Genomic DNA, 23,468 nt, shown 5'->3' on the forward strand with positions numbered 1-23,468 from the left:
TTGTGATTAATCCTTATATTTATACACTATAAGCTGGGTCTTTTTTGTTATCGAAAAGTTAAACTACAACAGACGCAGGGGTGGATCCAGAATTTGGCGTTATAGGGGGTGTTATGTTTCTTACTTGCTCTTCTCCCTCAAAGTTTTAACAATTTCTACTCCAAAATGAAGCATTTTGGGTGTATTTTATGACCTTTTTCTCCTATATTGAAATAAAAAGTATGTTTGGAGGATTTAAGATATGCCAATTACCATCTCTCTGAGGTAATTGAATTATAATCTTATCTACTGCATCATACTACATACTGTTTTATAGACGTACACTGGGTCCATCATGGTGGCTGTAAACCCCTACCAGGTACTGGACATCTACACGCCCGAGTACATCAACAACTACAGAGACAAGAAAATCGGGGAGTTACCCCCGCACATTTTCGCTATCGCTGACAACTCGTACCACAATATGCAGCGCTACCAGCACGACCAGTGTGTTATTATCAGGTACAAAATCTTGGTCAATTATGTATAAGATGAATGTCAAGTTGAAATGAAATGAATGCATGCTACATGTATGAATACTGTGAGGGGTAATGACTCTTCAGTAGTAAGTTCCATATGATATGCAAAATAATTTGCAAAATCGCTGACATCAACAGTTGGTTTTTCTCTTATGCAAAGTGGCTTGACAGGCTATAGATGATGTGCTTGATATGACATTCACTTAGTGGTTCTGGGTGGAACAAAAACCATGATCTTTCAATGAATGCTTCAAAACCTTGAATTGCTAAGTCCATTTGCAAACAGTTATAACAGTACTCCAAAAAAGTTCAAACAATAATGTTACAAGTGGCAGTATTAAAATGAGCTATGAACTTATTATTTCTTAGAAACTACCATTAAATTAACCAGCAAACCTTTAGAAATCTATCAACTTTGGAGATATTTATAAGTTGTGAATGATATTGCGATTGCATAAATCAACGTACTAGCGAAGTAGTAATTATTATTCAGGAAGTGCATAGTTTGTTCTGTAATTGGAGTATAATGATAACTTTAATGACGCCCTTTGTGAGTTTATGAAGTTTGTTGACAATAAAATATAATATTACGAAAATTATTATTACCATGCAATAAATTAAACTTGGGCATAAAAAAACCCGCCTCAAAGCTGGATTTTATTTGGTAAATGAATGGAAACTGCCACACACACATAGTGTGGTATAAGATGTACACTGTATAGTGTAACTCAAGATGTTGGACACCCTTAAAAAAAAAGATATCTTCGTGATCAGTTGAGATAGCTGATAAACAAAATTAGGACAGTAAAATTTCAGGGGCCCATTTCAATAAAGGAGTGTACCTTGTAATTGTATAGAAGTTTCGTCAGGTCAAAGTTGCTAAAGGTTACTAAAATATACTGAAATAAATATATCTGCTCATTAAAATTAATTGGAAAGGACAATACAATATAATACAATGAAATATATTATTACCATGCAATAAATTAAACTTGGGCCTAAAAAAAATATGCTAGACTTTAATTGAACAGAGTATTTTTTGATTTCGGATACTTATAAAGCCTGTCAATGATTTTACTACTATAACTATTATACCTTATATAATATATTATAACCTTGGGTTTGTTCCAGTGGAGAGTCTGGTGCAGGAAAGACTGAGAGTACGAAACTGATCCTGCAGTTCCTGGCAGCCATCAGCGGCCAACACTCCTGGATAGAACAGCAGATCCTGGAGGCCAACCCCATCATGGAAGGTTGGTTGTACAAACTAAACTACCACGAACAATGTGAAATGAGATAAAAACAAATATAGAATAGTTTGTTTGCTTCCACAAAAGTCTGCGCAACAATCTTTTGTTTATGACAACCAAAAAGGTGCAAATGCAAAGGTAATTTTGTGCATCATGGTCTATAATATTTTAAATTAACTGGTTTTGTCAATAGCAATATATATATGAGTAGCAATTATATCAGTCCTCCTTTACGGACAGAATGACAAATGACATGATGCCCAACCACCGTGATGTAAACATTCATAACTGTTATAAATACAAATAGACAGATTTGCTAGTCATGAGGTAACCTTGGACAAAGAAATCCATGTAAACTTGAATTCAATGTATTTATTTTCTTGAACAAGTAGTTATTAAGTATTCAGTATCATGTCGATGAAATGTGCATGATGGGTTCAGGTTGAATAGAATAGAAAAGATAATAGAAAAAAACAGAAGAAAAATGTTTTGTATCAAGGCATGATTTATCGTCATTTATTTACTTTCAATGAAACATTCGATACAATAGATGATGAAAGAACTTTTGTTTTAAAAATACTGTAATAAAGTTTAATGCAATTACAAATATATATATTTTTTTTTCTCCAGCATTTGGCAATGCTAAGACAATCAGGAATGACAACTCTAGCCGATTTGGAAAGTACATTGACATCCACTTCAACCAGCGAGGATCTATCGAGGGCGCCAAGATCCTTCAGTACTTGTTGGAAAAGTCCCGTATTGTTCATCAGGTAAGAGATGCCATGTATGCGATGAACATTAGTGTCTCCCCTCACCCCATTCCTCCCACGCCGAAATATTCTGGGTTCGATCGCTACTCAAATCTATTATATGCACTGTTTATCAACCAGGGGTGGTAACTATTTCTTAAAATCATAGAACTTTAAATGCACATATGCTTGGCCCTATTTAAACATTTCAATTAACTTTTTTATAATCATGACATTAATAAGGTCATACCTCAACCATTCAGAATGTCCAGATGGCTCAGAGGTAGACTGTCCACCTCCTTACCAAGAGATCCCAGGTTCATTCCCTGATTGGGGAAAGTTCTTGTGGCCTCTTACATGCACACTCAATACTTGTGAGATTGACCCAGGAAACTGACTCTACAGTGTTTAAAATAAGGTGTAAGCTTTCTACACAATCAAGCTAAAATAAATTGGTATAAATTAACCTTACCATTGCAGGCTCACGATGAGAGAAACTACCACATCTTCTACTGCATGTTGGCAGGAATGACTAGTGAGGAGAAGAAAAAGCTGGACGTCCAGACTCCCGCACACTACTGGTATCTGACTCAGGTGGGTTGCTGGCATTTGTCCAGTCTGCAATTTTTAGCTCCCCTGTTTTTTGAAGTTGAGGTATTGTAGTAACCTAAGTGTTGCTGTGGGTTTAAGAATCTTTATGCAATAACTTTAAACTTGGCATGACTCAAAAACTGCACACATACAATACACACATTTGTAGTAAGGCCCATCACTCTGGCTTTAAAAATTGTGAGTTATGCCCCATGTCAAACAGGAAAACCCCCCAGCAGTCATGCGTTTGTATTGCTCTGCAGTGCTTTCTTATACATACAAAGCATTTGAGCCTATAATAAAAACTCACCCAAAAATAGTTTGTGTCCTGAGTTTGTTATATCAAACAATTTTCTCACAAGTTTGAAATGCAGATTATGAAGCAATGCTGATACCTCAGTGCATTTCTCCTGGTCTGCAATTTGATATAAAAAAACAAGCCTTTCTGGCCTTCAATAGTTCATTTCAAGTTTAAAGTTATGTGGGAATTTTTATATCTGTATTTTATTTTTGGCTTATTACATGATAGTAAATGGAACTCAATTATATGGGGGTCATCAGGCATCAAAACGAAACAGTTTGGCCCATATGGCTGTATGTAATGACTTGTGTTTTCATACATAAAATCAATCTTCAATAATATTTTTACTCTCCAATTCTGTCTTACAGGGTGGTGATACGAAGTGCGAGGGTCGAGATGACGCGAAGGAGTTTGCAGACATTCGGTCGGCCATGAAAGTTCTCATGTTCCAGGAGAAGGAAGTCTGGGAGCTGCTCAAGATCCTCTCAGCTTTGCTGCATCTCGGAAACCTCAACTATAATGGTGAGTGTCAGTCGGAGCACCTCGGCCATTTCGTATGTAAATTGACAAGGGTCCATTGTGAAGTAATTTCAATTTAGCAGTTAAGCCTGAGGAATCTTAGAGATTTATGCAATAATACGCTTCACTGGGAATCAGTTTTGAGTAATTAATAAAAATTGGACATTAAAACACTACAATAATTATTATTATTATTATTATTATTAATTTTACACTTCTTTCCCTAAATCCCTCATTTGCTCGAATTCGATGTAAAGGACGGATTTTGTTTTACTACATCTAAGCTTGGCTCAATATTAACGAGGCTTGAAGTATTTTCGCCGGTTAAAGAGATAAAGAACCGACGAGTGTTGACAAAAATAATTGAATTAAATAAAGAGTGGTATTTACTGAAATAAACTCCTGTTTATAAGCAATGTTGTAAAGTGTTATTTGTCAATTATTTGCAGCCATTGAGATGGACAACATTGACGATGCCAGTGAGATCTCAGACATCTCCCACATCAACAAAGTCTGTGCTCTGTTTGAGGTTAGTGAAACATGGGCTTTTCACCCAATGGAGGAAATATTGAATATTATTTAACTTTTGCAAGATCATTGAAAATTGTTTGAGAATGCACAAGATAATTGTAGATTTTAGATGTTTATTGATGTAAAATATTTTGCCTTGAATATTGTCATTTCTAGCTTAAAGATGCAAATAATATCACTATGTTATATAAAGTCTTTTGAAGTTTTGTTGTTTGAAGTCATTGAATGTTATGTTATATGAAGTATTTCTATTCTTTGAATTGTGAATTTGAAATAAAAACTAATGAAGTAATCAAGCTTTTTTCTTTTCCAGTTTAATGCCCAGGACCTCATTGACGCCCTTACCACCAAGACGATCGTAACTCGAGGGGAAAGCGTCACCAGTGCCATGGGTGTAAATCAGTCCATGGATGTAAGAGACGCCTTCGTGAAGGGAATCTACGGACGCATGTTCGTCTGGATTGTAGAGAAGATCAACATAGCAATCTTCAAGCCAAAATCAAACCCGAAACACTTCCGCAGTTCTATTGGTGTCCTTGATATCTTCGGTTTTGAGAGTTTTGACGTCAACAGGTAATAGGTTCATCCATTCCATGAAAATAAACTGATAATGACCAAAAATTGGAGCATAAGTTAGTAAAAGCAATACAGCTAAACCCTGTTAGCTAAAATTTGCTTGGCTTGATTTTCTTGTTAGCTCGAACTGTATGTTAAGGACCAATTTCTTTATTCTAAAGGTAAGCATTCCTGCTTGGCTGAAAGTTTTCAAGGCTCGAAGTAATTTTGCCGGTCCCTGGGAGTTCGAGCCAACAAGGATCCACTATGATTAAGCCATATGCTTGTCTAGTTGTCATAATACTCTAAAACATTGAACCTCACATTTCATGTTATGATTGTTTTTTGTGTGTTTACGAAATTCACGCAATGAATAATAAACTTGTATGCACATGTGTATATGGGCCAAAGTCCTTCATACAATAAATGATAGAGTCTTGAATGTTGGTATATAAAGGAACATTCATTTTTATTTAGATTTTGAAAACTTAAAAATGTTTACGTTACCCTAACATATTTTTAAACATTTATTTCAAATTTACTCGCTTTGATTTTGACCGTGACATCATTTATGAGACATTCCATATATTCCAGTTTTGAGCAACTGTGTATCAACTACGCTAACGAGAACCTTCAACAGTTCTTCGTACAGCACATCTTCAAACTGGAGCAGGAGGAGTACGACAATGAGGGCATCAACTGGCAGCACATTGAGTTTGTCGACAACCAGGAGGCCCTCGATCTGATCGGGCTCAGACCCATGAATATCATCTCCCTTGTGGACGAGGAGAGCAAGTTTCCCAGGGTAAAGATTCAAACGACTATGCACCTTCAAAATTCAGTTTTTTGTGTTAATTTCTTTTAGCTTAATAGTGGATTGAGCATTAAATCATATCTGTTTTGATGTTGTTTCTCTTTTTTTTGGGACCAGTTCCAAAGGCCAATTTATTAAAATTATATAAATTTTACAACATAAGTATATTTGTTTAAATAAAAATTAGTGTACATTAAAAACAATTAACATTTATAAAATTTATTCAAAGCATTTGCACCCTTTGCGTTGGTCTTGTTGTAAATTACAATTTTCCTTTATTTTGAACTAAAAATAAATAAATGGAGGTTATGTCATAGCCTTGGTGTCGTTGTTGGCTTAATTGTGCAAACAGCTGAACCTTTTTACATGAAACTTGGTACATACGTTGCCAGAGACAATACATGTGCAGCAAGGCCCATAGCTATGGCTTTAATAGTTGTTGAATTATGCCCCTTTTTAATGCCCCCGAATAACAACAGGAGTGTTGGCGTTCACTCCACTGGGCACTCTTTGTAAATTATTTAGTTTAAACTTGTTCATGTATTGTGGGGGAAACCGGAGTACTTCGGGAAAACCCACTTGTCAAGCTTGGGTACCAAAAACCAAACTCACATGTACCCAGGCCGGGAATCAAACCCCAGTTGCCTAGGTGAGAGTATGCTAACCACTGCGCTAACAGGACAGTCAAATTCTGATTGAAATTAAATTGAATAAATTATGTGAAGTAAAATACTGTTTTTTATATCCAGGGTACAGACCAGACTATGTTACACAAACTTCACCAGACCCATGAGAACAACAAGAATTATCTGAGACCCAAGGCCGACATCAACCGAGTGTTCGGTATCAACCACTTTGCTGGCGTCGTGTTCTATGACAGCAAAGGTACGAGCAGTATCTGCTTCAGCAATATAACCATATAAATACTTAGTCTTAGTAAGGCATTTCATTTCAGTACAATGGAAAATCTTGCAGCAGTGATTAGTGAAGAACCGTTATTACTAATTTATTATAGCTCGATTGTGACGAAAGCGAATAGCTTATAAGTTCACTCTCGAGTCCATTTCCTGAGCAGAAACCAGTACTGTGTCCTTTTTCAGAGGCCATGAGAAAGTACCCCTGGTGGGGATCGAACCCACATCCTCTTGACTGAGACACGGTCATGTATACCACTAGACCACTCTCACCCAGTTTATATCACCCTGTGGTAAGCTTACACCACATTAAGGCATTGTTGTATTAAGTTGTTGGTATTTTGGCCTTATGACTATTGTATTACCTGGTAATACCCTGGTAATGTTGTGTTGCAGGATTCTTGGAGAAGAACAGGGACACATTCTCCCCCGACCTCCTGCAGATCATCCAGGGGTCCGGCAACAAGTTCCTCAAAGGTCTCTTCAGCCATGACATACACATGGTGGGTTACAATGCAACACTTTCATCAACTTCAATTATTAGCAAGACGTTAAAGGACTTACAAAAACCTTTTCTTGTCTATAATGTTAAACTGCACAGCAGTGTCAACTTGCCGTTGTAATTAAAGTATTTTGGTTTAACCACTTTTTTATTTCTGTTGGTAATGCATAAAACTTAATCATGAGCATTGAATGATCAAAACCAAAGAAAATAATATATAGTGAATTCAGATATAATAATGAACAATGCTAATAACAGTATACATTCTACAGAAGAGAGAGGTTACCCGATCATTTGTTTTTTCTGAGTGTCTCATCTTACTCTTTTTATAATGTATCAACGAACATAAGCATTATTATGCAAATGAAGACATTGTGAATCAGCATGTTTTGTTATCTGACCTTAGGGCCAGGACACTCGTAAGAGAGCCCCAACGCTAGGAGCCCAGTTCAAGAAATCCCTCGACTCCCTTATGAAGACCCTGAATGCCTGCCAGCCATTCTTTGTACGGTGTATCAAGCCCAACGAGTTCAAGCGAGCCCAGGTATGATTTCAAACAGCTTATATTATAAGGACCATCTTATCAAAGAGTGTACGACAATATATCATAAGCTCAGAAAATTTAGTTGAATACTCAGTGAGTGTCAGAAATGGATTTAAGATTTTAACTATTAAAACTAGAGGACCATTTCCAGTCTAACTATTATCTCATTAAGACAGGGAATATCTGATTTTAACTTTCATTAAAATAACAACATGTTCGTTAATAAGTTGGCCCCATATTTGTTTTAAAATATCATATTGGCCCGACAGTCCAAAATCTGTTGTTAAATTAAAGATGCTAACACTGACATGTTTTGATTAAATCATCAATGTCAGTGTTCACTAACAACATTGATATTAATCAAATCACTCTTGACCTTATGGTTAGTTAAGGTCGATGTAACTCTGAGACAGGGCGTAACAGATGTTTGAAAAACCTTGAATGTTTTTTACTCTCCAGGACTTTGACCGAGAGCTTTGTTGCAAGCAGCTTCGATACTCTGGTATGATGGAGACCATTCGGATCCGACGAGCCGGCTATCCCATCAGACATTCATTCTTTGACTTTGTTGACAGATACAGGTACACCTAATTTGTGACATTTATACAGATTAAGATGATTTAAGTTATGACTAAAACCCTTTATAGAAACACCCCCTAGGTTTTAATTAACTAGCTTATTAATGGGTTGAGTTTCTGCACCAATGTAAATTTAATCTCAATTCCTCGGCAGGATTTGGTAAAGGTCAGCCAATGCAAAGATATGCATGATAGTCCTCAATGCAATTAAGATTATTAAGCTTATATATGGATTAAAAACCTGCACTGCTGTTTATGTAACTTACACCTTATTTCCCTGTGCAGGACCCAGACAATGGATGTAGGTCAGCCAGTGCAAAAATTTGCTAGATAGTCCCTAATGGCAATTTAATGATAATTAAGCTTATACTTGATTGAGATAACTTAACTGCTTTGTATATTAAGTTACACCTTATTTACCCTTGCAGGATCCTGGCGGAGGGTATTGGCCCCGCACACAAGGAGGAATGTAGATCAGCCAGTACCAAGATCTGTACGAAAGTTCTCAAAGGCATGGACTTCCAGCTTGGTAGATCCAAGGTCTTCCTCAAGGTACAAAACTATTTCATCAAGGGGACCAGGGGGGTCTTATAATTATCATTAGACATGCCTCAGTGATTCCATTGAGTCTGTTAGCTCATTTATGTAATTGTTCAATCAAATGGCTCAGATATTTATTATTTCAAACACCGTTTACTATCTTTCTTTATACTAAAATGATGTATGGTGTTTGTGACGGAAATTGATTCATGTTCAATATATTTCTTAATAAATTATGTGCCCTCAATGATTCAGAATTATCTACATGTAAGTCAGATTTTTTTCATTTTTTATTTACACTTATTATGATCTCAGCTTCAAATATACATTCCATCATTTCAAAACATTGCCTTGAGTTATAATTTTTACAAATTTTTAACTATTTACCACACAATATGTACGAAAAACTCCTTGAAACTTTTGACTATTTTCCACGTTATTTTACCCCAGGATGCCCAAGACGCTTACCTAGAGCAGTGTCGTGAAGTGGCCCTGACAGAGAAGATCTCCGTTATCCAGAAGTGTATCCGTATGTGGGCGGTGAGACGTCGCTACTTGAAGATGCGGGGGAGTTGTACGACCATACAGTCATGCTGGAGAGGATACTACGCCAGGAAGCGCTTCCTTGCTGTGAGTGGTACTCTTGGTCTAAAATTTGGTCTACACAGTATGTTTTCATACATTTTTAGCTTGACTATTCGAAGAATAAGGAGAGCTATACTACTCACCCAAGCGTCGGCGTCGGCATCACCCCTTGGTTAAGGTTTTGCGTGCAAGCACACATAGGTTAATATCTCAGCAACTACTTGAGGTATTACATTGACACTTTATACAATGGTACTCAACCATCCAACCTACTTAATTAACCAAGTTAGATAACTCTAGTTGCATTTAATGCCAATAATAGGCCTTTATTATTCGACTTCGAAATTCTGGTTAAGGTTTTGCGTGCAAGCACACATTGGTTAATATCTCAGCAACTACTTGAGGTATTGCATTGAGACTCGATACAATGGTACTCAACCATCCAACCTACTTAATTAACCAGGTTAGATAACTCTAGTTTGCATTTAATGCAAATAATTGCCCTTTATTATTTGACTTAGAAATTCATGTTAAGGTTTTGCGTGTAAGCACACATAGGTTAATATCTCAGCAACTACTTGAGGTATTGCATTGAGACTTTATACAATGGTACTCAACCATCCAACCTACTAAATGAATCAAGTTAGATAACTCTAGTTTGCATTTAATGCAAAATAATTGCCCTTTATTATTCGACTTAGAAATTCTGGTAAAGGTTTTGCATGTAACCACATTTAAGTCAATATCTCAGCAAATATATCATGTATTGCATTGAAACTTTACATATGTATTCCCAACTATATAACCTACTAAATTAAAGAAGTAAGGTAACACGTTTTTGAATATAATGCAAATTATGGGCCTTTATTATTTGACTTAGAAATTCTGGTAAAGGTTTTTCATGTAAGCACACATAGGTTAATATCTCAGCAACTACTGGATGTATTGCATTGAGACTTTATAAAATGGTACTCAACCGTCCAATCTACTTAAATAACCAAGTAATATAACTCTAGTTTGCATTAAATTCAAAAAATGGCCCCTTTTTTATTCAACATAGAAATTCTGGTTAAGGTTTTGCATGTAACCACTTTTAAGTCAATCCTTACACTGAAAAGCGGCGGAATAGTCGAGCGCGCTGTCTCTGTGACAGCTCTTGTTACACAAATAATACATTTTACAAACATATGTCTTTATTGTAAGCAACCTGTGTCTAAAATTTTGACATGTGAAAATGAAAAGGTTCTTAACCATATTCAAGGCACACAATATGAGTTGATGCAAAAAAAAGTTTTAAATTTCAATGCATTACCATTTTTAACTCATTTGACTATATTGATTAAAAAATCGAGCAAAAAACATTTTAAGTACAGATAAAAAATGTTAGCCTTTATAAAAAAAAAAAAAAAATCATAGCAAGTAGTCACACAATCCCAAGTTAAAATAGCATCCAAAATACCTCTTAGTTACATGTTTTCTGTATTCTGTACCTAATTGGCATCAAGCTATATTGTGCACCTTGCAATATAGAACATAGAAAGGAAATAATTAAGCATATACTCTAATGTCAACAAAAGATTTTATGATGTAATCATGAAAATTAGGGATACCGGGTAATTAAAACTTTGTTTTGGGGGGGTATACTGGAATCGGGTTGTCCGTCTGTCCGTCTGTCTGTCTGTCCGTCTGTCCGTCCGTTTTTTTTTTGTCCGGGATTCATCTTTGTCGTTATTGAACAAATCTTTTTCAAACTTTCAGATATTAATGGCCATGATGTAAACTTGCGCCTCTGTGAAATTGGTACGGGTCACATGACCCTGACCAGAGTTATCTCCCCTTGATGTGTTAAAGTAGGCAAAATAAGCCCTGTCCGGGATTCATCTTTGTTATTATTCAACAAATCTTTATCAAACTTTCAGAAATTAATGGCCATGTTGTAAACTTTCGCCTCTGTGAATTTGGTACAGGTCACATGACCCTGACTGGAGTTATCTCCCCTTGATGTGTTAAAGTAGGCAAAATAAGCCCTGTCCGGGATTCATCTTTGTTATTATTCAACAAATCTTTATCAAACTTTCAGAAATTAATGGCCATGTTGTAAACTTTCGCCTCTGTGAATTTGGTACAGGTCACATGACCCTGACTGGAGTTATCTCCCCTTGTAGGCAAAATTAGCTTTGTCCGGCCTAACTCCAGGGCAAACAACCTAGACATGGAGGGGTGGGGGGTATTCGTTAGCCTATGGCTTACAGTTCTAGTTAAAAATACTTTAACTATGTTTCCAGATGCGACAAGGTTATATGAGACTGCAGGCCCTTGCAAGGTCACGTATCCTTACCGCAAGGTTCAACGCCCAGCGTAGCATGGTGATCAACCTACAGCGATACTGCCGGGGCTTCCTGGTAAGGCGATGGGCCCAGCAGAGAATGATAGCCATCATCAAGATACAGGCCAGCGTCCGTACAGCCATACAGTGTATGAAGTTCAGGCGACTCAAGATTGAGGTACGTACTATTTTATTATTATTTTTAGGCAAAAAGTCATTCATACTTTCACTTTAATGACCTTGATGCTGTAAGCAGTGGTAGTGCTTTCAAGTAAAAACTTTACACTTTCCCATGCATTACAAACATTGGCATACCATTCTTCCCATACAATGCAAACACTGATATCCCGTTTTCTCATGCAATACAAACACTGATATCCCGTTTTCTCTTGCAATAGAAACACTGATATCCCATTTTCTTATGCAATACAAACACTGATATCCCATTTTCTCATGTAATACAAACTCTGACGTCCCAGTTTCCCATGCAATACAAATGCTGACATCCCATTTTCTTATGCAGTATGAGCGACGTTTGGAGGCAGAGCAAATACGGCGTGAGGAGGAGAACAAGCTACGTAAGAAGATGAATGAGAAGAAGGCAAAGGTTGAGGCTGAGAGGTTACATCAGGTACACAACTTAGGGTTGTAGCCAGGTTTTGAAAGGGCAGGATGCTGCAGAAAAGGGACAGTCTGCTAAAGGCAAAAAGGGCACTGTCAAGAATTTGGTTTAAACATAATTATTTTGTACAATGTAAAAGATTTACAAGATACATAATATGTTAAGTACAATGGTGTTAGAAAGAAATTGTATAATCTAAATTAATTCTTATTCATATTTTTTTTTAAATTACATTTCATGTTTTCCCGTGCTTCAGGAACGACTGGCTCAGATCGAGTCTGAAGCTGCAGAAATCGAAAGACAGCAGCGGGATCAGACTCGCATGAAGAAAGAACAGATCGAGATTACTGAGAGGCGTATAAACGAGCCAAAGTCTGACTCCCAAGTGGTCTGTACTGCAAAATCATTTCATGCAGATTTTCATGCAGATTTTGTCATTCAAACTCTTTTTTGATTGCTTAAAGTAAACCCTTCTTTAATTGTTTTGAATTGTTCACCCATTTGTACCATTCTAATATTAACATTAAACATTTAATAATCAAGGTAGCTCATTTTATATTTTTCTAGGGAAAGGTTAGGATTATATTCATGCATTCATCCTTGAATTTGATTGCTTTAGAGCTGCACTCTCACATATGGACTGTTTTGCAACTTGCTTTATTCTTTGGAATTAATCATTTTTTGCAAAAAGTCTGGAAACCCGTGATAAGACTATTGACAAATTAAAGATTATATCAAAGTTTTTCATATTTCTGTTCAAAAATTGATGTTTCATGGCTAAAATTGTTACTTACGCTTTAAGAAAAATGAATTTTTCAGCAGTATTTCTATCAATTGAGATCTGTTTTAATAAGAGTTATTCTGTATAGCCGAATTGAAGGCATTCACTGACTCAGATGCCAAAATCAGCTTAATCTGAGAAAAAATAATAATGTCAAAACTGTCGATCTGTGAGAGTGCAGATTTTACAAATGTCCATGATATCACTAATAAGAAAGCGATCGTTTTTATAGTATTTCATATCATGCACTAAATCCAAGGGCCATGATTACGAACAGTCTGAAGCCTGAGTCGAGAAACAAGTTTCACATATATAAACTCTTGATTTTTTTTTAGAGTTATGCTGTCATGCCGTTTGCCCTCAAAATGTGATCCATTAGGTCATTTATACAATATTTTTTAAACTATCATGCATTTTTTATTACAATATACCCATTTACCATCAATGCAATTAGTTATGTCATCATTGATTTTCAGGTTGATGACATGTTTGGGTTTATTGGTGAGGACAGTGGTGTCACTGGAGAGGGACCATCAGCCTTTGCTGTAAGTAATTCATTATTAATAACATTAAGTCAATTATTTTTGTGACAGTTCATATCACGTTAAATCCAGTGAAAATTGTAATCTTCATATTATACTTAATAACAAGATATGTAGAGGATAACTATTTGTTTCAGTGTAAGATCATACTATAGTTCACCGAGTGAGCACCAATACCTATATTTCATGGGTGGAATAGCCAGGGGTGAAATATCTACTTATCGTGTAAATGAGGTGATGTTTCATTTGGTGAGAGTGAGCTTAAATTTCATAACATTAAACAATTAAATTATTAAAAATCACTCAGTTTAAAAAAAGTGAACTACATTTTATATTTCACTGATAAATCTCTATAAATCACCAGAAATTATATCATTTGAGTAGGTATTTCACCTCACAAACACTCAAGTGTCAGTCATCCAGGGCATTTTAATAGCTGTTTTGAAACACACCCATTTAAAAATTTAATTAAGGTTATAAACATGTTTGTTTGACAAAGAATCCATGTGCATAATTTTTGTCATGGATTTTAACATCAGTCTTTTCATGGGTGTAACGGTTATGAATAACAATGAAATCAGGGTGGCTCCTTCTTAATCATCAAAGATTAAAAACTATGGATTTTTATCTTGGCTGTTTTTCAAAGAAGAAAAGACTGGTTATTGTGATAGCCTTGGTATTGTCATCGGCATCTTTGTTCAAAATCTTTAACACAGCTTGGCTATTACCAAATACCAGTCAAGATATTCAACTGATACTTGGCTCACACTTGACAATACACTCATGTACAGCATGGCCCATAACTCTGACTTTAATAATCATTGAGTTATGCTCAATGTTGGAATAAAAAAAATGACAACAGGCCATCATTGGTGTTTGCTCCACAGTGCTCATGCTAAAAACTAAACACTACCATCATGAAGAATACTGTGAGTTTTTCCATGATTTTCTTCTGACAGCATGCAGATACAGATGATGGATTTATTTTTGCAGTATGTATGGTCTGATTACCTATTGCAGTAGGACATTTAGACCTTTTCTTATAATATTCAGCTTATGATTGTGCTAAGTTAATACACATTTATTTACAGACATTTGCCGGAAAAATAAATCAGATTTTACGAATCTAAGTGTTTCAATTTTATCCAAAAGCGAGGATTTTTGCTATGCCATGATGCAGAGCAGGGTACCAATTAATTTAATGGTTCTCCACCTTGTAACTTTGCTCTGAGAACCATGCATACTTTTAATATTAATTTTGATGTTGGAATTACCTTAGCACAATCAGTGAGAGATGTAGGTTGCAGGAATTATAACATTGAACAAGCTTCAAGTGTTAAAAAACGTAGGTCAGAGCATTAAAATTGATTAAAAATTGTGAATTGTGATTTAAATATAACACCCACCCCAGGGCTGGTAGTCATAAAACATCTTATGTCATTTCTTAACTTTAGTCATATTCTGAAGTTCATTTCTCTTATCATATGATATAATAACTTTATAATAATTGAAAATAATATGTTATTGTCATTGTTTTGATTAAAAAAACATATCCTTTTGTTAAAAAAAACCATTAACTTTTCTTTAAATTTGATTATAAAAATCTAAGGAAATCGACTGAAGTTCAGAAATGACTTAAGTTAAGAAATTATTAAAAATGTTTTATAAATACTGGCCATGATAGGTTTTCCAAATTTAACTGTCCCATCCTTCAGATTGTTTTAAGTATAAATGTCCCCTATAACAACCTTCACCTCACAGAATTTCTTTATTTGCATTCCTGGGGTTTATTGTAGGAATGAATGTATGTTAAATACGGGCATACCCCTAATAAAATTCATCTGTATTACTGTATGTATTATTTTTTGTCAAAGTCTGTTTTAACTTTGTTTTGAAAAATTTCAAAGATGTGTTCAATATAATTTGGTGCTTATATTCGTTTCCTTTTAAAGCTTTTCTGTATTTTTAAAGAAAAAAAATCAAGTTATTGTCATAGCCTTGGTTGGTTGTCATTGTTGCCATTAAAATCATTGTTGGCATACAGAATTGTTGACCTTGGACATAACTCCAAAACTGTTTAAGATATTGAAATGAAACTTGGTAGACAATTGTTGCCACAGACAATATTTAAATGTACAGAAATGTCCCAAGATATTGAAATGAAACTTGGAAGACATGTTGCCATAGACAGTATTCCAATATGCAGCAATGCCCCGAAATATTCAAATGAAACTTGGTAGACATGTTGCCACAATTTTTTTTTTCAAATATGCAGCAATGCCCCGAAATTTTCAAATGAAACTTGGTAGACTTGCTGCCACACACAATATTCAAATGTACAGCAATGCCCGTAACTCTGGCTTTAATCAATGTTGAGTTGTGTCCTTTTTTCAATAGAAAACTACAGACAAGGGTTGGTTCTTGTTCCACGGCGCTCTATTATATTTTCCACAACCCAGTGAATTATTTTGCACTTTATTTTATAGTCAACTTTCCAGCTTATGCACTTTGCTCATAGTTACATTATTAAGATAAATTTTTATTCCAATCATTATTGATAAATCTATGACTTGTTACACCATTAAGGTTTTTTTTCTAAAAATTAAAGCGTATTGTTATACATATGAGATACAATTTTGTCTCCAGTGCTTGCTTTAATGGTTTAGGATGGTGTATTAACAAGTTATGCTTTGCAAACTCTCTAAATCTGATCAAGAGTGGACTTATATAAGCAATCATTCTGTTAAAATGTGTGTGTTTTCTATCATTTTCTGACTGTTATTGCTTTCAAATGATGTTTCAAATTCATTTGATAACTGCATTTTTCAAGTATCTAATATTTGTGCATGTTTTCTACAGTACTAGAATCTTAAAAATTAAAAACAACAATGGAACTGTCAAAATGCAAAAAAGTCCAGTTGTTATGATGGCAATTGTTGTAAGTGGTGGCTGACTGACATCATGAAAACATTAATCGTTGCTCATAACTTGAAAACCATATAAGATATGCATGCGAAATATGGACTCTAAATCATAAATGGCAATGCGTCACAATTGCAACAATGTTGTATTGTATTTTGTAGTATGCCTTATAGGCTGGTCAGAAAAACTACTGCATCTAGGCCACACCAATTAAAACACTTTTTTGACAGATTTCGGCTGCTCACAATTTTACAAAAATATTACAATATGCTGCCATTAAAAACCAAATAACCCATGATCGTTGATTTCATTAAAGCTTCAACAGTAAGTTTTATTGCAGTCTTTACTCTTCATTTTGACAGGATCTGGAAGAGAAGAGGAGGCAGCTTATGTCAGAAATCGATTACGACACAGATGCGCTTCAGATACCGATGCCTGTGGATGAGGAAGATATCTCTGGGTACAAGTTTGCCAAGTTTTCTGCCACCTTCTTCCAGGTAAGTTTCATAAAGATAGATTTCACAGTGCACAGGAACCTTTACTCTAGCTGCAGTATTGTTTGAGTTATTTCCCACTTATAAGTTTCATTCTTTTTTTTTTGTCCGGAGAATAACTCAAAAGGTTTTGAAGTATTGACTTCAAACATCATAGGCAGATAGATCTCATTCAGGGAAGATAAGTGCAGTGCACAGGAACGATAACTCTGGGTGCAGTATTTTTTTAGTTATTGCCCTTTGCTATTTTTTTATACTTGTTTTTTGTCTGGAGCATGACTGGAAAAGTCTTTGAGGTATTAACTTCAAACTTCCTATACAGATTGATCTCATTTAGGAGAAGTGCAGTGCACAAGAACTATAACTCTGGATGCAGTGTGTTTTGTGAAATAGTTAATTGTTTAAATGTTATCCTTTGTCATAAGATAAGTTGATACTGTTATTTTGGAAATATATATTATACAGTCACAACATGTCTCATATTCTGATTGTCCAGTAATATAGCGTATATTTTGGGGAACATAAATCGACAATTAACATGTTATATAATATGATTTTATGTTGTTTTTTGTACATTTTAGGGCAATGCCACCCACACATACATCCGTCGTCCAATCAGAACGTCGCTGCTACAGCTTAAGTCAGAGTCTGACCATCTGGCTGCACTTGCAGTCTGGATCACCATATTAAGGTTCATGGGAGATCTGCCTGAGCCTAAAGTCTACACGGCCGCTCAGGACACAAGGGTTAGTGTTGATTGGTAACAAAAATGAAAAACAAAGTCGTGAAAATGGTGTTTCCTGACATTGTACATTGTTGTTCACAGTGCCCTACAAGGTGGTCAGAAACATTACAGGTTAAATTACAGTGATATTGAAAATGGCTGTGCTCATTATGTAGAAAAAGACTGTGTATGAATTATACTAATGAAAGGCCTGTAAATATAAGGTTAAGAGTTAAAATGCTGTTTCAAATGATGACTGTTATAGAGCATCATGACATTCACAAAATTTTACGTTTTAAACGGGCATAAATAATAATTATTGTTGTTGTTTTCCAATTTTGAGTAAAATCTTCCAATAGATGGATGATTTTTTTTCTTCCAAATTGAACAAAAATAATCCAGGTATTGACATTTTGGACGGCAGCTTTGCCATGATGCAAAAACCTTTAACATTGAACAGTGCTTACAAACTGTTGGAAGATATTAAAATGAAACTTGGTAAACGTGTTGCCAGAGATAAACACACATGTATAAGCAAGGCCCTTAACTCTGACTTAAATATTGACAAGTTATGTCCCTTTTTCAACTGAAAATATAGACCAGCCTTTGTGTTTGCGTCATTGCACTCTTGTTTGCCAAATGTGTACAAATAATACAATTTTCTGTTTCACTACCTCAGGACACAACCCCCGTGATGACGAAGATCTACTCAACTCTCGGACGCAAGTTCAACAAGCGTGACCTGGAGGAGGCGCAACGTATGAACATGGAGCTAGAACAGGAACCATCCAATATCCGGGTCAGTGGGAAACGCAGCATGAGGAAGAAACTGGTTTCCCTGACGCTGAAGAAAAAGTCAAAGATTACGGAGGAATTTAAGGTAACTTTTACGGCATTTAAGAAGAAAATTGGAATTTACTTGTCTGTCTGACACTGCAGAAGAAGTAAAAGATTACAGATGAATTAAAAGTAGCTTCTTTGGCATTAAGAGGGAAATTTTTAAGAAATGTTCACATTCAAATCAAACATCAGCACACAATATACAGGACTTAATATCAACAACGTCATTTCTTAAATTACATTTCGTGCGCATACAAGTTGGCGTGTTTTTCTAATGAAATGTAATTAAATGTCTTTCAATTTCACGCATATAGTTCGAACAAAAATTTGTTTGTTTCTGTGTAACAATCTTACACCTTGTGAACACGAAAAGTGAATATTTCACTCGTGGCTACGCTACTTGTGAAATATAAATTTTGGTGTTTTGGTGAAAGATATTTCCATCTTACTTTGAATCAAACAATTACCTTCTATCTATTACAATATGAATTCCTAAATAGCATTTCTTTGTCCCATCTCTTTAGAGCCATCTTGGGGACACGGACTATTACTCTCCGTCTGGCCAGAATGCGCTGCTGGAGGAGAGACCCACATCCAACCTGGAGAAACTCCACTTCATCATCGGACACGGCATCCTGAGGCCTGACTTGAGGTGAGATTCAGTTTAGACAAATTTCATTTAACAATGATATCTGGTATTTGTATTGAGTCCCAAATCATATTATTTATTTCACAGGTAAAGACTACTTTTAAAATATCTACTCTAAAGAGAGTCAGTGGGAAATACCGACCTGACCCACCAAAAAAGCATTTCAAAACATTTCACTATATGTTTTTGAGTGGTTTGTAGAGATTTATCAGTGAAATAAAATTGATATTTCACTGGTTCCTACACATCACTTTGATAATTTTCACTGTTTTGAAAATTTAGCTCGCACTCTTAGATCAAAATGAAACGTCAGCAAGCACAGGGCTGGGACACAGTTTCATGGACATCATTTCTAAAATGATGGTTTGTTCGCATAAAATTTGGCTCAGTTTTCTGAAAAACTAAAATTAAAAGTCATTTTATAGACTTTTTTAGGCATATACTTAAAAAAAAAAATTGTATGTTTCAGTGCAATATATTTTATGTCGTGAACACCAAAGGTAAGTATTTCGCTCATGGCTACATCACTCGGGAAACATAGCCTTTGGTGCTCATCGGTGTAATATATTATGATCTTACACTGAATCAAACAATTATCCTCTATGTTTTATAATCAGACATGCTCTTAGGCTTGATGTCACTTAAGAATTAGTCTTGTGCTTTGGGGCACTCGGAAAAAAAGCACTTAGTGATTATTAAACAAATGAATGTGACATGTCCTCAGACTGGGAATTGAACTCGAAACTCCTCACATTTAAAGCAAGTGTGCTAACTACTGTTCTGCATTACAGAGATGAGATTTACTGCCAGATTGCGAAACAACTGACCCAGAATCCCTCGCGCTCATCTCACGCCCGGGGTTGGATCCTCCTGTCGTTATGTGTTGGATGCTTTGCTCCATCTGACAAAGTAATATTGTACTAAATATTTATGCTTGGTTCTCTTCTGACAATGTTATATTATACTAAGTATTTATGCTTTGCTCCATCTGACAAAGTAATATTGTACTAAATATTTATGCTTGGTTCTCTTCTGACAATGTTATATTATACTAAGTATTTATGCTTTGCTCCATCTGACAAAGTAATATTGTACTAAATATTTATGCTTGGTTCTCTTCTGACAATGTTATATTATACTAAGTATTTATGCTTTGCTCCATCTGACAAAGTAATATTGTACTAAATATTTATGCTTGGTTCTCTTCTGACAATGTTATATTATACTAAGTATTTATGCTTTGCTCCATCTGACAAAGTAATATTGTTCTAAATATTTATGCTTGGTTCTCTTCTGACAATGTTATATTATACTAAGTATTTATGCTTTGCTCCATCTGACAAAGTAATATTGTACTAAATATTTATGCTTGGTTCTCTTCTGACAATGTTATATTATACTAAGTATTTATGCTTTGCCACATCTGAAAAGGTTATATTTTACTAAATATTTATGCTTGGTTCTCTTCTGACAATGTTATATTATACTAAGTATTTATGCTTTGCCACATCTGAAAAGGTTATATTTTACTAAATATTTATGCTTTGCCAATTCTGATAAGGTTATGTTTTACTAACTATTTGAGTTTGTATTCAGGAAGAAACTTTATAAATAAGTTTGTTAAGCATGGCTCATGCTATTAAATAAAAAATCCACTATTATAAAATGATTTGCATGCCTGGAATGCTCATCTCAATAGTATACTTTTTAAACCAGTATACACTTACTTGAATTTTGGATGCCTTGTGATCCCATATTATTTTTGTACCATTTCAACTAAACAAAAACTAAAAAAAATGTTAAAACTGTCAATCTGAGAGAATGCAGCTTTAAGTTGTTCAAAGTTTTATTACACATGATGATGTTTATTTTTGCAGTTTATCAAGTACCTGCGAAACTTCATCCATGAGGGGCCACCAGGTTACGCGCCTTACTGCGAGGAGAGGTTGAGACGTACGTTCGCCAATGGAACACGAAACCAGCCACCCTCATGGCTTGAACTTCAGGTATCAAACTTGGACATTTATTGTAAGGTGTTGATAGTAAAACAAAGCATTGAACCTTAAACAAAGCATTGAATGTTATAAACTTATAATGTGGTTAACCTTGAAAATGGTATGAGAGCCTGACCCAAGGAAGCAGTTGTTAAAAAACTGTAGTTTATTGTAAAAAAAAGGTATAGAAGCCCATCAATAAATGGTTCAAAAGAGTATTCAAGTTTATCAACTTACATCTATTTGCATACCTGAAATTGCAAATCACTTTTTAAGCTCTGTAGAGAAAAATTGTTTAGAACCGCCATTTTCACTTACATCTGGGTCTATATTCACTAGCATCTTGAGTCTGAGTTTCTGGCTCAAGCTTGAAAAACTGATTGTAAAAAAGATTATTTGTAACTCACAGATATTTTTTAATATCTTTTCTTCTATCTTAGCAACCTAACAATGAAATTAAGATTTGAAGTTTTTTAGTCTTAAGTCTTAACCTCAGAATCACTGCTGAAGTGAATATGGACCCTGGAATTCACACCTTAGATAGTTCTGCTTGAAAAGGAACATTCACTTTACTGCTCAGGATAATTGATAGTTCCAACTTCCATGTTATACAACTTACAGGCAACAAAGTCCAAGCGACCCTTGATGCTTCCTATCACGTTCATGGACGGAAACACAAAGACGCTCCTGGCCGATTCTGCCACCACGGCCCGGGAACTCTGCCAACAGCTATCAGAGAAAATTGGTCTTAAGGATCAGTTCGGCTTCTCCTTGTATATAGCTCTCTTTGATAAGGTGAGGTCACAGCTAACAATGCAGGAAAACTGTATAAGTTGTGAATATAGTAAATTGGTACTTTATACAGATGTTATATTTATGATTGAAATAATTTTGTTTTTGCTCTTTTCAATTATAAAACATTTTTTTTTAAAAGAAAAAATAATCACTTGTAAGATACTTGTAAATAAATTTTTTTGTGATTTTACATTTTATGATGTTTTACATGTTTGTGGGGATGGATTACGTGAAGAACACCATCCTGTCATGTGAGCAATATGGCAACCAGAATCAGCAGTCCCAGGAGTGAAATTCCCTTCTTTGACATATTGAATAGTTGTTTATTCCTTGTTCCAGGTGTCATCTCTAGGAAGTGGTGGTGATCACGTGATGGATGCCATCTCACAGTGTGAGCAGTATGCTAAAGAACAAGGGGCCCAGGAGAGAAACGCCCCCTGGAGGCTGTTCTTCCGCAAGGAGATATTTGCCCCCTGGCACGACCCAGCAGAGGACTCAACTGCTACCAACCTCGTGTATCAGCAGGTGGTTCGTGGGATCAAGTTCGGGGAATATAGGTGTGATAAGGTATGTGTATTTATTGACTTGTCTGGGTTTTTTTAGATAAAAATATCAAAGTTTTGTGTGTGCTGGTCTAGCTGTCGTTGTAGTTTGCGTGATGAGAAAATTTTGCCCATTGAAATTGTTTACGTTTATATTAAAGCTCTTGTCAATGCAAACTTTTGTTATATATTCAGAATTGTATGTGACAGAATAGATTCATTACTGTATTGTAAAATAACTCTAACCTATATCCAGGTACATTATGGGGCCATGTTTTCAATAAGCATATGACAACATATCGTAAGATTCAAAATTGCAAAGAAAATTATAGGGAGTGTCGTCAATCAAATTGAAAGTTTTACTTGTAAAATCGAATGTGTTGCCTAATTGACCAATGAAGATTATTGTTTCGAAATAGATAATATAAAAACTCAGAAAATATTAATTTGAAAGAAACAATCGTACAATATCCTTGATATGATAACCAAGCCCTTGTAAGGTTTTGTTTGTGGTAATATATACTATCCTTGTGGATTTGCAGGATGATGATCTGGCAATGATCGCAGCCCAGCAGTACTACGTTGACTACGGCTCCAGCATCTCAACAGAGCGGCTCCAGAGTCTGCTTCCCTCGTACATCCCTGATAGTTTGCTAAACAAACCGAACGCCCTCACATTCTGGATGACACAGGTGCAGAATGGTTGGATGTTTAATTCTTGGGGTTCATAATTGAATGAAAAA

The 23,468-nt window shown here is 35.4% G+C and overlaps 1 protein-coding gene across 8 annotated transcripts in view; it reads left to right on the forward strand.

Moving 5' to 3' along the window:
• LOC128218882 (myosin-VIIa-like) overlaps positions 1-23,468 on the forward strand; it is a 69,638-nt gene that overhangs the window by 26,867 nt on the left and 19,303 nt on the right. For 5 of the 8 annotated variants that reach the window (XM_052926627.1, XM_052926631.1, XM_052926628.1 and 2 more), the window contains 28 exons: positions 317-501; positions 1,650-1,771; positions 2,399-2,541; positions 3,001-3,114; positions 3,781-3,934; positions 4,381-4,460; positions 4,776-5,035; positions 5,612-5,822; positions 6,581-6,716; positions 7,142-7,248; positions 7,654-7,791; positions 8,251-8,372; positions 8,798-8,921; positions 9,360-9,539; positions 11,780-11,998; positions 12,344-12,451; positions 12,699-12,830; positions 13,700-13,768; positions 14,725-14,757; positions 17,050-17,184; positions 17,763-17,927; positions 18,585-18,785; positions 19,270-19,397; positions 20,186-20,303; positions 21,272-21,400; positions 22,010-22,183; positions 22,523-22,750; positions 23,268-23,417. In XM_052926627.1, the coding sequence (XP_052782587.1) occupies positions 317-501; positions 1,650-1,771; positions 2,399-2,541; positions 3,001-3,114; positions 3,781-3,934; positions 4,381-4,460; positions 4,776-5,035; positions 5,612-5,822; positions 6,581-6,716; positions 7,142-7,248; positions 7,654-7,791; positions 8,251-8,372; positions 8,798-8,921; positions 9,360-9,539; positions 11,780-11,998; positions 12,344-12,451; positions 12,699-12,830; positions 13,700-13,768; positions 14,725-14,757; positions 17,050-17,184; positions 17,763-17,927; positions 18,585-18,785; positions 19,270-19,397; positions 20,186-20,303; positions 21,272-21,400; positions 22,010-22,183; positions 22,523-22,750; positions 23,268-23,417 (4,065 nt within the window). The remainder of the gene's footprint in view (positions 1-316; positions 502-1,649; positions 1,772-2,398; positions 2,542-3,000; positions 3,115-3,780; positions 3,935-4,380; positions 4,461-4,775; positions 5,036-5,611; positions 5,823-6,580; positions 6,717-7,141; positions 7,249-7,653; positions 7,792-8,250; positions 8,373-8,797; positions 8,922-9,359; positions 9,540-11,779; positions 11,999-12,343; positions 12,452-12,698; positions 12,831-13,699; positions 13,769-14,724; positions 14,758-17,049; positions 17,185-17,762; positions 17,928-18,584; positions 18,786-19,269; positions 19,398-20,185; positions 20,304-21,271; positions 21,401-22,009; positions 22,184-22,522; positions 22,751-23,267; positions 23,418-23,468) is intronic. The other 3 variants (XM_052926633.1, XM_052926634.1, XM_052926635.1) reach the window with 2 other exon arrangements.

This window comes from Mya arenaria, chromosome 15 (genome assembly GCF_026914265.1).
Source record: "Mya arenaria isolate MELC-2E11 chromosome 15, ASM2691426v1".
NCBI classification, from domain to species: Eukaryota; Metazoa; Mollusca; class Bivalvia; order Myida; family Myidae; genus Mya; species Mya arenaria.